The sequence below is a fragment of the Rhizophagus irregularis genome, chromosome 5 (genome assembly GCF_026210795.1).
Source record: "Rhizophagus irregularis chromosome 5, complete sequence".
Taxonomy (NCBI): domain Eukaryota; kingdom Fungi; phylum Glomeromycota; class Glomeromycetes; order Glomerales; family Glomeraceae; genus Rhizophagus; species Rhizophagus irregularis.
This window is the reverse complement of record NC_089433.1, coordinates 1393370-1409378: the sequence shown is the minus strand read 5'-3', so window position 1 is coordinate 1409378 and position 16009 is coordinate 1393370. Positions and strand designations below refer to the sequence as shown.

At 26.3% G+C, this 16009-nt stretch overlaps 2 protein-coding genes across 2 annotated transcripts; both read right to left on the bottom strand.

Moving 5' to 3' along the window:
- Positions 1-10835: 10835 nt before the first annotated feature.
- On the bottom strand, positions 10836-11607 carry OCT59_024849 (uncharacterized protein; the record flags this gene model as incomplete). Its single annotated transcript, XM_066134405.1, has 5 exons — positions 10836-10905; positions 10997-11009; positions 11069-11116; positions 11186-11234; positions 11533-11607. 5 exons carry the CDS (start codon positions 11605-11607, stop codon positions 10836-10838), a joined length of 255 nt encoding a protein of 84 aa, XP_065991707.1.
- Positions 11608-15423: 3816 nt separating this feature from the next.
- OCT59_024848 (uncharacterized protein) lies at positions 15424-16009 on the bottom strand (the record flags this gene model as incomplete). The annotated part of the gene is made up of 3 exons (XM_066134399.1): positions 15424-15449; positions 15606-15734; positions 15844-16009. The coding sequence occupies 3 exons, from the start codon at positions 16007-16009 to the stop codon at positions 15424-15426; spliced, it is 321 nt and encodes a 106-aa protein (XP_065991706.1).

The window sequence follows — 16009 nt, the reverse complement described above, 5'->3', positions numbered from 1 at the left end:
ATTCTTTATTTATTGTTTCTAAACAAACATTGTATTGGTTTTTTTTTTGTATTATAATTTCTACTATCTATTTTCTATTTCTATTTATTTATTTATCTTTTATTTCCTTTTGGACTTTTTCTTTTTGTTCATCGAAGATTTTTGTTTTGTGATTAAATAACACACTATTTTTTATGCAAAATATTTAGAATATTTACAAAAAAAAAAGATTATTACAGCAAATATCTTGTATGACTGCAATAATTTTAATTTTGTAATCTTATTGTAATATACTAAAAATTATACCAGATATGTAATAAAGTTAATTCTTTATCAAGAAAAGGAATAGATTTACTTCAGCATAAACTTTATTTAAATAGGTGCTTTTTTAATGAAACAATTTTGATATCAATATTTTTAGACCTACATTTAAACACGTCGAGAAATTTTAACTCTAATTTCTGAAATTCTCCAATACGACAAACTTAAAATCCTATTTGGTATTCCATATACCAAAAAGTTTTTAATGTATGATAAAATGAAATTTCTTATCAAAACGAAAAACAACGCATTCAATCAACTCGCATTCAAGCTATACTCGGCCTTTTTAATTTGCACAATAATAGTTCAAACATATACATAATAAGTTAGGTATTTTTGATCATCAATGAATTCTTAATATCAGATATGTGCCACTTATTACGTAATTAAAATCTAGGTGCTTCGTAAAGTACGTGTAAAAAAAAAAATCAAGATTTCGGAACGCCCAACGGGGGGATCGAACCCCCAACCTTGAGATTACGATGGTTCTCGTAAGAGTCTCACGCTCTACCGATTGAGCTAGCCGGGCCTCAGCCACGAACAATATCCTTTGATTGATTTATTTATAAAATAAAAGTTCTTTAATCAAAAATGGTTTCTCATGAAAACTGGGTTTATAATATTAATCTCTTTAATAATGTTTAAATAAAAGTAATAAAAAAGGATCCCGAAACTTCGTTTGTTTTAGAACGCGAATATTGGAAAATTTTCTTGATCACGTGAATATTTCGAATCATCTCACGTGCATTTTTACGTTATGGTTGACTGATATGATACATGATGATTTTCCACAAATTTATTAAATTTATTTAAATAATTTAGAGAACTCTAAATAAATTTTGATAATGATCAGGTAAAATATGTAATAAAAAAAACTGAAATAATTTCAAAGAATCAAATAACGGTCTTATAGCGCACAAGAGCTGTTATTAGAAAAAGTATATATTCTCGTAAATCATTGGGCCGGTAGTATTAGTTTACTTTTTAATCTCAGACAAAGCGAAATTCTTGTAATCACTCCTGCGTTTTTTGATTTATTGTATCTATACATCCACTTCTTAATCAAAAATAAACTGAGGTATTAAGTTATTAGATCTCATAAGTCATATTTTATCTCAAACAATCAGATTTTGTTGCCAAAACTGTGATTTTTTTTTGACAAAGACCCTAGACGAAGATCTAAGATCCCGTTGGTAAGTATTTTTTTTTCTTAGACTGAAACTCCTTGAGTTTCTGCTTTTTCGTTTTAACTGTTTAAATTTAAATATCCAATAATATATGCTAATGTATAAATAATAATGACTATATGAGATATATTAAGAATTAATCGATAATCACATGATCATCTTCATACTGTAATGTCATTTCGTTGGCTCATTCTATTATAAAGAATATATCAAAAAAGTATAGATATATATATTAATTATATTTCTTATTTTATATTCTTTAATGAAATTTTTGAAAGTTTATAAATTCATAAAATTTATAGAAAAATTCTCTTTATACTCCCTTTGTTATTTTATTATCTAAAACTGATGTAAATAAATATTTATATTCATAATAATTTTTACGTAATATCCTTAAAAATTACTGTAATTTTAATATACCATAACTGATAACTAATGAAATACGCTAATAAAATAAAATTTTAATGTCACATGATTAATTGATCTCAAAAAAAAAAAAGAAGTACCGATTGAAATACATAAAGATTTCTTCGAATCGATTCCGAATCAATTATGTAACAACAATATTTGATATATCTCCTCTTATTGAACAAATTTAAATTGATGATAATATCAATTAAAACGTATTGATACCAAGTTTATGAGATACGTTTGTTGATGACCAAAATAAATAAATGAAGATATTGTAATGGAATGAAATTTACCCGAAACTTTCAAAATACTTTGTCTGTTTTACAAGATTAATTAGAGATAGAAAGAAAAATATTATAATAAAATAATAATATTAACGTGCGTTAATGTTATGATGTGTTTATAAAATTTAAAGAATTAAGTAACAAACATTTTACGAAAACTTTATTAAAAACCAATCAATCGACATGATTTAGAATCATATTTCTAATTAATTAATGGCACCTTGTAACTACTATAAGAAGATAACAAAGAAAGATTTAATAATTTTAAAACGTAAAAATACAGTTGATTATATTACGTGATGAAAGATAGACATGACATGAAATAAGAATTTATACTCTATATTTGGGTATAATACATGTTTAAAAGTAAAATTTTGAATTACTGCAACATTAAAATTGCATCGGAAAATTCTAATCTTGTTAAGGACTTATTATTTCTTTGTTAATCTCCTTGTCCACGAATGTTTCATTTGGCGATCATTTTGCTGCGGTGGCCAGTTCAAAAGTGTTCAAAAAGTGTTTCATGTTGTCATGAAAGAAAACATTATGGACGCACAAAATTTATGCTATCAAATCAAGGTAAGATGTTGAAATGGTCAGATGAAATAAAAAAAGTATTGAGAGATCGTCGCAAACGGGATCCATTTTAAAAAAGTGCAAATTTTTTTTTCAATTTTATAGGTAATTTATATAATTTCAATTTGCAGTTAGAAAAACCTAAAAAAGTAAAATCTTCTTCCGAATTTATTATTATAATCTAAATCTATTATATAAAATATATATTATTAGAGTAATATCATCCATTGCTGCAAAAGAACATTCTTGTATATTTTAAATCTGTTTCACTATCATTTAAAAAATCATCCTGTTTAATTTATTGAAATCATGACTAATTGTTATCTTTGTTATTATTATTATTATTATTATTTAAAATAACTGAGTGATAAATGTAATAAAATGTGATAAAAAATAGATATAAGTTGATAAAGTTGATAGGCGTAACGAATTAGGAATGAATTATTATTGATGGTGTCACTAACGCGTACTGTGACTCTAATTTTAGCATGAGAGAAGAAAATATATATATTCTAACATTATATACATATACAATACGTATATATTATTATATATAAATAATTTATTTTATTAAAACTTAATCTTTATATAAATTTGGATAAATGAATAAAGCAAATGAGTAATACCAATTTGGATACAAAATAAAATAATACAATAAAAGATCTCGCGTCCGATAAAACATAATTCGTAATAACAATAAAATGAGAGTAGTATTATTTGGTAACCACGCAATAATCTTACATATCTTCACATATCGGACTATGCCCTGTTGGTTTCTTTTTATATTATTGATACAGTATATGAGTGGTTCATTTAATTGCAAAACCAGTTTAATATTTACATTCAAAAAATATTTATTGTTTTTCTTTAATTGTATTTTTTTTTGTTTATCGGATTCGGAAGAGATTATTCCTATGATTTCCCCCAAATGGGGAAGGATTCCATATTCTTTTATCAAAGAAATTTTCATTCCTAACTTATTTTGGTTTTTCCGTGAGTTCCCATTCCCCTTTTCTTCCAAGTACCCATAATTTTTCTCTATTTCTGGACTTCTAAAGGAAAGACACGTACATGTTACAAAACTTTAGTTTATTTATGATTAATAATCTTATCGATATAAACATTTACATATGATCTTTACATATGATAAAAAAAGTTAATATGATTAAATAAGTTAAACAAAAGAATTTTAATTATTATATTATATATTTCTGATACGAGTGGCTTTATTTTGTGTTTTTTTTTATCAAAAAAAAAAAATTTATAATATACATTAATAAATGTGATTTTTTATATATCGCATGATTGTATTGATTTGTTCGACTGTTCTTTTGTACTTTTGTGATTTCTCAAGACTTTTTTTTTCGTTTTATTTATTTCCAATAACTTGGAACTTGGATTCATTTGAAATAAATGGGGGCAAGGAATTTCCATGGTTAGAATTTTCAGAATTTGCCCGGCGATTTATCCTATAATCTTATTTCTGCGCATATGCTACGTTTAAATATTTCTACTAAATTTTATTAAGAAATAATTATTATGATGTTTAATATATAACAATTCTTCAACCTTCACAGTAAAAAAGAGAGGAAACTGTTAGAAACAAATAAGATGAGTTGATACAAATTATATAATTATATATTTGTGTATATAAACATAACTTTGGGAATTTATTCAAACTCCGTTATGACGATATATCGGGATATGAAAATCTTTCAAGGGAATTTATTATAAAAATTGCCAATAATATTTAATATTATTATTATTGGATGATTTGAAACCAAATATAGTCTAATAGTGCCATTATTATACTAGTATTTGGTTTAAATATCAATGACACTTCGTATATCAAACCATCTTAGCTAATTATGATTTCGAACATGGTAAATGCTGAATTACATAGATTACATAAAAATTTATATAACATTATTGTCGAATATTTGATGAACGACCTTGTTGGATAAATGTTCCTATCGATGATTGGTGAAATGATTGTCAATGAAATGAACCGAGCCCATAGTAAGGAAACAATAAAATATATTAACAATCATTTTTTTTTTTGGAAAAGAGAAAAAAACATTCCTTTAAATCTTATTACATATTTACTTAATTACAAAATAAAAAACAAAAACTTAAATATATTCGAAATTGGGAAAGCAGCGTGTTACATTAATTACTAATAATTTTTGCAACTTATTACATTTCACATGCTACTACGATTTTTGAAATTGCTGCGTCATAAACAAAATATATCATCTTTTCATCTAAAAAAATTGCCTAAAGAATATATATTAAATCTTTTTCGCATAACTTTCATCATAAGATTCTGATAATCAACTACACATTCAAATTGTATTAAACGAACTCTTTATTTGATTGATTTCTTTGATACTGAAAGTAGCAGAAACTAAATTCTTTAAATATTTTGTTTAAAAATATAAGGCTTAGTAATTGGCTAAATTACTGCGTCTTTCGCGGATGCCATCTATTATTATGTCAGCATATAGGGTGACTAAATTTTTTATTTGAAATTACTCTCGTTAAGTTGTTCAGATTTTACATTCCTTTGAAAGAAACATTATTTATGCGTCAATTCACAAAGAATAAAAGATCTTATGATAGTGAAGTAATAAATACTTGTTATTACATGAGTACCAATGAGTAACTGAATATTCACCGATGCCTTGGAGGCCCTCGAAGGGAGGGGAGCATCGGTGTATATGGAATATTTATTAGATACCCATGAAATAACAGGCTTTTCTCATTGTGTATGGATTTTATACTTCTTTATACTTTTTTATACCGGTGGAGTAATTTACAGAAAACCCATCGGTGTATACATAATACCGATGGGATAAAAGGTATTATTATTATTTTAATTTACTAAGGTTTTTTTTTTTATCTAAAAATATACCTGTCCTAATATATGTCTATTTCTTCAGACTACTCTCTATACAATCCTTTTCTCAAATTTATAAACCTAAACGCTAAATATTGATTTATAGTATCATTATGAAATACCAGTTATCCAAACAAATATATAATATATCTCCCGTGTACTTACTTAAACACTACCAAATGTGTATAAAATACAAATGTGTGGATATATATATATATTGGATGATTGTAACAAGGTGGACATAAATTTGAACGATTTTTCATTTTATAAGTTTCTTTTTATATCCTTTTTACGTAACTTTTATCATTATTGTATATAAAACTATAATTTGATTAATTGAGTTTGCAAAAAAAAACCCCCCGATTCTATTATATAATGTATATCATACCTTAAATGTTATTTTGAAGAAGGCGGAAAATTATTTAATTCGCTTAATTACGTTTATTTGTTTATCATTTTAGTTAAAAGATTCCAAGGTATGTTATTTAAAAGATTCCAGGATATGTATTTTTAATTTCCTATAAAAAAATTTCTGGAAATGGATCCGAAAAAATTAAGACATGTGATCAATCCAAGAAATTTTTTATGGGGAAGTTTACAGTAATTGAAGTTTGGATACGCTTCTCAACCTACTTAACCAACTACTTTATCTTTCTATCTTCGTTATTTATCCAATCAAATAAATCTTGTCTTTGGCCTTTGCCTATCTACAATCATTCGATATGGGTAAATCTCTGAAATATCAGGTTCAGGATCTATCCAATATACATTTTTTGCTATCTTACAATCCATTAACATTCAATTTTTTTCAGGTGATAACTGAATAAGTGACTATTTAAAAAAAAAACAAAACAAAAAGAAAGAACAAAAGGATGAAAAAAGATCTATCCGATATATCCGAATTCAGAAATTGAATCCGTGCCTTTGGTAGGTTTCTCTTGAATAATAAAATTTATCTATTTAATATAGATGGAAAAATTTCAAGTTTCAATTCCAAAGAAAAAAAAAAATTTTTTGATAAGAAAAATTAAAAAAAATATAGATAGACCATTTTTTTTTTCTTCATTCTATTTTTAGGATTTCCCCGTGAAATAAAGTGAAAAGTCACAAGGGGATTTAAATTTTTTCTTAATAGATATTCGAATGATATTATTGTAAATGAGCCCGTGTGAAAATTTCGCTTAATATCAAAAAAAAAAATACCACGTATATATAAAATATAAATTTAAATTCGTTAATATACAAACAGGATTTTTTTTAATAAAAAGGTAACCAAATAGAGTTTAGCACAAAAAATGCAATCACAAAGTTTTAAATCACGTGTTTAATTAAAAGTATGCAAAAAAGACATTGGCTATTTTTTCATTAAATAAATATTATTATACGTCACAGATGAAAAAAAATTCAAGTGAGAAAAACAAGCAATATTGAGAATTGAAACTTTCGAACAGTAAAAGAAATGATTTAATAATTATAAATGTAACAACATAATATTAAAACAGAATTATTAAATCTTTATTTATTTTTATTTTAAATCTTCAATGCCTCAGTAAAAAAGTATTTATCTGTACTTATATGCTATGAGTAAACCTAAATATTAACTTATAGAAATTGTTTTATATTATACAAATAAATAATCACTTATATAGCTGAATAAAAAAAAGGAACATCATTGATGTATTGATGTAGAAAAAAATGTGATTATTATACTATACTACAATATAAAATATATTTTTTATTAAAAAAATGATAATCTGATATTTTACGTAATTATTCTGATAATTGGGATGTAATAATATTAAATAAAGCCTATATTATCAATATCTTGAGTGATTATCGCGTGATTGTAAAATCTGCTGGTCTTTTATTTACGATTTTGTGGTAGATGGGCCAAAATTGCAACCAGAAAACTCCTAAAATTCAAAAATTCAAAAAGAATGTTCATTATTTGAAATTTGAAAGTGATAATTATATTAATGATTACTATACCTAATTTCAGTCAGATAATATGACGGTATATTAAAATTCTATAATTCGGTTAATACTTGTACAATCAAAATAAAATAAAAAAAATAATTAAATAAATAAAACCAGTCAACAATCAAGTTAATATCAGAATAACTTTGTCCTTTTCCTTACCAGAAGTAACTTGCAGAAGAAAAGTTTATGGAAAGAAAATATATCCTACAATATATTAAAATCTATAATAATTCCCATTCCCTTTCAAGGTTAATACTTGTATTATTGCTATTTGGTTTTGAACATGATCAAAATAAAATAAAAAAAAATAAATAAAATAAACTAGTCAAAAATCAAAGTTAATATTAGAATACAACCAGACTTGTTTAAATGATTCCTCTATATTATTTGCTTGAGGATTGCATGTAACTTTGTTTATTATTAAAAGTTAATTGATTGATAATATTAATAAAATATTCTTCATTATTACTAATTGTAAATGAAAATTCTAATTTCTGTAAATTATTGCTGCAATATGCACACAAGAAATTTATAAGATGATTTGTAACAAGGAATGATTTTGAAATTTGATCTCTTGTTGCATTATTTGAAATATTAGAGGATAATCACTATATATATATATATATATATATATATATAAAATTAGAGGGTTTCTATTATATGATAATAATAATAATAATTAGAAACTTGAATGATTCATAAAAAATGTGTTTATATCGTTTAACTTATTAACGTTGTCCTTTTCATTACCAGGAGAAACTTGCAGAAGAAGAGTTTATGGAAAGAAAATATATCCACAGTATAAAAGTCAATAATAATTCCCTCAAGGTTAATACTTAGTGTACATTACAATTTGATTTTTAGCCTGATCAAAGTAGAATATAAATAAAATAAAAAGATAAAAAAAAAAGTTAAAAGCGTTAGTCGAAAATCAAATAAGTATCAGCATAACTTTGTCCTTTTCTTACCAGGAGAAACTTGTAGAAAGAAGAGTTTACGGAAAGATTAGAAGAATATACAATATATATATATAATAAAATGATAAGCCAATTTCACGATTACTTTGTGGAAAAATGGGGCTCATATCCGCTCATCCGTGTTATTATCATCGTGAACGGGTTCAGAATTTTTCAAGGAAATCTAAAAAGATGGAAATAAAATCAAAAAATTCAATATTATTTTTTTTTTTTAGTTTGTCACGCCCTTAATCTAATTTATGATGCAACAGTCATTTCTCACAAACCTTGCTATTTTTATAAAACATATTGGGGATTATATTCACATATTAAATTTGGTTCAAGGGAGAAGACAAGTATAATTCTTTGATTTTTTGAATTCTCAGGATCCAAACTTTGCTTTGATAATACAACATGTTAACATGTATGAACTATGAACTATTCGCTCATTTGGACATATAGACTCTAATTGGACATCATGACATCCAATTAGATAAATGTCCAAATCCAATTGTATTAATTTGATATAGTCCAAAGAAAGTTCTATGACCGTAATGATAAATCGAGAATAGGTGACGAAGTAGACTAGTTATAAAAACGGGAATGTCCGTAATAAAGTATAGAATATTAGAACAGAATTAATTGTAGTTCGCCAATGATCCTCTTGACCCGATAGAAGCAGAGTGGATAAGTGATGCTATGATGGGAGGACTCATCTGGGCGGACAATGAGTGGAAAGGCTATGGACGGCAATATGACGGGACAAGTTTGTACCCAAGTATTCAGCAATCGAATGCGAACTTTCCCATTCGACAGGTCCATAAAATAAATGTATTATTTAATCGCGTTCCATTTATTATTGTATTTACTACAAAAGAATATACAAATTTAGACTTGAATATTAAGTTGCAAAATACTGTAAAGAAAAAATAGTCATTTACGTGAAACTTTCTCCTAAAGCATTATGAAAATGTTCTCACGAATATTTGACACATTTTTACGAAGTAAAACGTTCACTAAGCCAATCTACTTCAGCCGAAGAGAGCTTGCGGATTAAAAGTACTGTACGACTTTGATTATCTTTTTTTTTCTATGTGGGTAAGTTCAGGTTAAAAGCCCCAAAAGCCTCCAAAAGACAAAAACATACAAATTAATTTTTTGATGATAAATTCCAAAACAGTGACACAACGAGCAAATTCACATGATCATGTCAATATGTCAATCATTTACTCAGCAACTTGTTCAAATAATTTTATGCCATCCCGGAATTTTAGGTTTTAGTTAAAACATTCCAAAAAAAAAATTTTTGATTTAATTTTTGAATAATTTATTATCTTAAGCATAATTTGATAAAATCTTAAAATTTTATGTACATAAAATTTACAAATAAATAAACGGACACATTACATTAAATAAATAAATAAGGGTAAAAAAAAAATTATTCCCTATAGTGTATTATCATTGCCATCTATTAGGAAAAATACTTTCTTTTTTTGTCCTAAAATTATTATTTCATTGCTTCAGAAGCGCTTTCATTAATCATTATTAATTTTAACCAAATAAAACCGCTTTAATACAAAAAATTATATAAATTATAAAAAAAAATTCACCAGAAATCATTAAACATCAGAAATCATTATTTTCAGATGTTTTCAGATATTCAATAATTTTCTTTCCTTTCCAGTCCTCGTAATTTCTTTTAATATTAAGGAAATTACAAGATGATCAAACAGGTCCCTTAATTAACAGGGATTGATTTGGGTTGCTGATTTCATGGAAGAATCTTACTAGGTAAATGTTACCTAATATAATAAATACAATATAAGTTTGTTATGAAAACAATGGAAAAAAAAGTTTTTAATTAAAGAATTTCTAGCGTTACCTTTAAGATTACTCAGTTGTCTGGGTCTCATTTTGTTGAGACCTGATAGTTGAATGAGAAGAATCCGAGATTCTGCGAATATCAAAGGATGAATTTCAACAAAGAATTCTAATCCTCGATTGTATGTTGTTTAACAGGGACTGACTTATGTTGCTGGAATAATCTTTCTAGGTAAATGTTACCTAATATAATAAATACAATATAAGTTTGTTATGAAAGCAACAGAAAAAAAAGTTTTTAATTATAGAATTTCTAGCGTTACCCTTGAGATTACTCGGCTGTCTGGGTCTCATTTTGCTGAGACCTAATAGTTGAACCGAGATTCTGCGAATATCAAAGGATGAATTTCAACAAAGAATTCTAATCCTTGATTGTATGTTGTTGTACAGGCAGTATTGTACAGGTAGTAGTGTACAACGTTTTATGTTTACTACAAAAAACAAAATGAACAAAAAATTAAACCGATAATTCATCATCAAATTGTTAACATTTCAAAAAATTTACGAGTGATAGAGGCTTACGTGTTGAATTCGGCTGCCTCGAAGGAATAAAACCGAAGATTTTAATCTCCTTCTATAAGGCTACCCACACACCATAGGCGTTTAGGGCTAAAGTTGTAATAAATGTACCCTGGCTCGAGCCTGTAATAATAATACGTTAGTCAAAAAAATTATTAAAAGTATATAAATTACAATTCATACTTTTCTTACCAGAGGAAACTCTTGAAGAGCTTGCAGAATAATTAAAAGAATTGGGTGTCTATTATATCAATGTTTTTTAGTATGACAAGGGAGACAACCTCCAAAAAGCATATAGATTAAATTTTCGATAGGGGGAAAAATCTTGTTTTTAACTTTATAATCTGTTCTGATAAGAATTTCTTTGTGAAAAGGAGGCTTCAATCAAACCGCTTATGGTAAGAAAAGATCCGATAACATTTCATTTTATTATAGAAATGGCTTTTAGAAGTAAAAAATAATGACTCCGTTATTTTCGTAAGTTAACGAATCATGGAGTTACAGATTTTCGTTAGATAAAAATATTCATTAAATCCTACCAATTCAGTTTTTCGTTCAACATCCAATTGTTTAAAAATAGGTAACAATAATAACTGATGTTTCAGTCCAACCATAAAAATAAATTATTAAGAGATGTTGTCCCCATTTAATTTTGTCATTTATAGCAGTCTCATTCCCTTGTATTGCATCTAAACAGCCACATATAAACGCCCGGTGATCTGTTTATCTGTTTGTCACATAAAATTTTAATATGTGTATAATTATTAATTTATCGCACCGAGTGCGTTAACTTTAATTCCGGCCGGAATAAATATTTAGTATTAGCCGGTTTACCATCATAAACTTCCAAAGCTCCTATCAATCCTGTCAATAAATAAAAATAAAAAGAAAAAAAAATACGTGAGTTTAACCAGAGGAAGCTCGAAAGAATGTCTATTATATCAATTTTTTTTTTTCGTAGAATAAGGGTCGGTTTTCGACAAAGTATATTATTAATTTAAGAGAAAAAAAGGAGACTTATGACCACTTATGGTTTATATGAGATCCAATGAAATTGCAGTAAATGGGCTCGTGCAAAAAATTGAACTATTTTTTACCGAAACGCCGGTTACCGAACCGGTTAACCTTTAACTCAGAATTTCCTAGCACTTGATTAAACTCTGGCCAATTTAATGCCAGCCCAGCTTTAAATTTTATTAATTACAATTTTTTTTTTTTAGATGAATTTTATTAATAAAAAAAAAATAAGTACATGATTAATTTTTAGATATGTTTTTAGATATGTTTAAATAAAATGGAGGTAAAAAAATTATCATTATCATCATTACTATCAATTTATTGATAATATTTTCTTTCGTCGCAAATGGCCTAACATTTGTTGAATGCTGAGATTTTTTTTTTGATGAGGTCGCAAATGGCTTTTAATTAATTATTTGGCAAATTTGAAAAATTTTCTTTTTTTTTTTTGAGCAAGTGGATTTTTTTATATCCAATTACAAATTTTTAAGTTTCGGATTGTGTATGTACGGAAGAGTGGGGGAACAGAGAGAAGTGTGGGAAGTGTGGGAAGTGTGAGAGGCGGAAGAAGGGAAGATGGGACAAATTCATGTTCATGATTGGCAATTGCTTTATAATAATACATTTGAAAAAATCTAATAAAATAATTAAAAAAAGTAATTAAAAAAGTGAAATAAATAAATAATAATAACAAAATAATAAAAAAAAAAACAACAACAAATGAATAATAAGATGAAATAGAAATAGTAAAAAATATATATATATGTAAAATATATATACTGCGTGTATAATATAAATATATAAAAGAGGTCGATTATTTCAAAAGAAAATTAAAATTTATTGGCCGTCTATGCGTCACTCAAATATTAAACCTGGCAGGAATCACCGTTTGTTAACGTGTTCAGTCCGTCGAACAAGTTACCTATCAGGGAGTCAGTAGCTTTGATACGAACCCAATCAGTAAGACACACTGATTATAAGGGAATTCGTTTAAGGTTATTGCCTACCAGGAACCAATGGCTTTACCGGCTATAAAAACCGGGCTTTGTCGGCTATTAAAACCAGGCTTCGCCGGCTATTAAAACCAGGTTTTGACGGCTATGCTACAAAGAAATTCTTTGTCGTCTTATGATAAAATTCTATTTGTTCTGATATTTTAATATAAAAAAAAAAGAAAATGTTGTTAAAATGTTTCGAAATAAAAATGATATTTTTCACGAATTGTAATTTATTAATTTCGTTTTAACTTGGAAATCATTATTAAGAGAAAATTTTAAATTATCTTAATGTTTAATTTGCAAGATTATAATATCGATATGATTACTTTGTATTACAATAATATAATTAAGAATTCGCAGTATTATACAAACACATAAGGGGAATATATATGACATAAGCAACGAATTGTATTAAAAGATTTTAGAATAAAAGAACAACGCGTTATCTTGGCGTAAATCATTAGATAAAATAAGTATGAATTGATAACTTGTTAACTTGTGTTATAATAGATGAGATAGTGGATGCATGACAAGTTCCGTGAAGAAGAGTAAAGAAGTAAAAAAAAAACCCCCAAGTTAAAACAAGATATAAATGGATAAATAAGGGAAATACCCTTCGGATCAGAATATTGCTTCATGCATAAATATTGTTCAAATGATACGAAAAATACAGAAATAATTATTAATTTATTTATGCTATAATATATTGTATAATAACAAATAACAAATACATGTATAAAATCATATTATATCCGTCAAAGTTTCATTATTTAAAGACTCATTTAATCATATTTGGATATATTGCGTATAAATTGGGAGGATACTAGTATTAATACGATTAATTGAGTAGTGATAAAATGAAATACTGCAAATAGATATAATTTGTGAAAAGATTTTTCGTTTTATATAGACTTAGTCATATGTGGATATTAATGGATGTAAATGAATATTATTTATTTGTATTAATTAGTTTTAAATTAAAGACAAAAATTTATTATGACAATAAATAAAATGTATAAAATAAATAAATTGTATAAAATAATAAAATAAATAAAAAAAGACCCCAGCGTGTGAAAGGTATGAGGGTGATACAGTATTAGTAGTATTAGTATACAATTTATCAGAGCACCTTTCAAAATGCGGTATACCGTATACGCACCGAATACAACGGTCAAAAGATCGTCTTTGTTTACGTTTTAACAAAATAATAAGATACCTTATTTAATTATTTAAAAGAAAGACGTTTATTTAATGGCTGATAATTACAAAATACTATATATTGAGATTAACGTAACTCATAGTAAAGTTCTCCTGATTTGAGCTCCAACTTACAGGTGAATTTTCTCATATTACACAGTTGATTCCTTTGACATGGGGCGTTCTACTCATGAAAAAAAGATTTAGAAAATAGGCCGACAATCAGCGATCCTGTATCATATTTGTTTGTTCAACGGAATTTCCTAATTCAAACTTAAAAAAAAATTACTTGGAACAATGGACATGAATAAATCATTCAAAATAAATATGCTATGAAATATTTATGCATATGTTGAACATACTGTATGTATGATAAAACTTAAAAAATTTTATTCAAATCATAAAAGGCAAAGTATGACACTTTTTCTCACGAAAAGGCACATAATGATTTATAAATGAATGCTGCAGTCAAAACTTGTGCAACGCGATGATTTAACTGGTTAACTTTATTTTCGGAATTTAAAAATATTTAGCCGCATGTCAATAATTATATCACGTACTTGAGATTATTATTAAATGAGATTAGTTAAAGCTCTTACATTTTCTTCAGCAATCAGTTTGGAACACAACAATTCATCAAATAAATTAAAAATTTAATAAAAATTTTTTGAGTGCATATATACAGTATTTAAAATATTTAAACGTAATTTAATTAATTTTCAGATTTGAAACATATAATTCTGGTCAGTCATTATAATTTTGGCTGGAATATAAGCTTAATTCTAGTCAATATCAAAAAAGTCTTAAAATAAAAATATTAATTTTCAGAAGTATTAATCACATGATTTATTTCTGTCCAATCAAAAGTCAATATTAACCAATCACGGGATTTTTAAATGATATTTAGAATATAAGAGTTGATACCCAGGTGACGCTATCGAAAAGGCGAATAGTTAGCCCATGTAATTTTTACCGTAGCTTTGTTCACGTGGAAATTTAAAAATAAAAATAAAAAGAATATAAGAGTTGATAGGATAAATAAAAATAATAAAAATGAAAAATTGTTTATGAGTTAGCAGCGGCGTAGTTTCACTGTGTTTAGCTTTTTCGTTTTCCTTTTCCTTAAACGAAGGGTGATCCTTTTACACGGGGAACGCGTCTGTTAACTTACTTTAGTTAGTTTTTCTTTACTATGTATTTATACCTCTAGTAGTCATTCTACACAAAGTTAGTCCAGATTTCACCTTTGAAGAATAAAATAAGAATATAAGAGTTGATCTCAATTATAAATAATATCTACATTCTACAATATTAAATAATTTCTTCTTTAGATCTAATTCGGTAGCATTTTGGGTCCCTTCTTTTTTAAGATTTAGATCATCTTAGAATATAATATTCACCTTGTAAATGAATACCAAAAATTTTATCGAATCCTGAGTTTGAGATCTTCGCTCTATCTTCAAATTTGCATGTACAGTATTTCCAATATGAAGATGAAATAATACAATATGTATGAATTAGTAAATTAACTAATTAAAGATTAAATAATTAATTACATGAAGGAAGATTTTCATTGAATACACTTAACAAAAATAAAATGATTGATTGTCTATATATAAAATCCGCAGTCCCATTTACGTGTAACTCGTCGCCGTTTTATTTCGACGTCTGCGAATAGTAAAGTAAGACTGTAAGACTTAGCGTTAGATGTTGGAAGTTTCCAAAATGTAAAACGTTGGTAACCTCGTACGATCCAGTCGCTCGTCCACTTAAATTTATTGTCATTTCGACAATTTATTGGCAT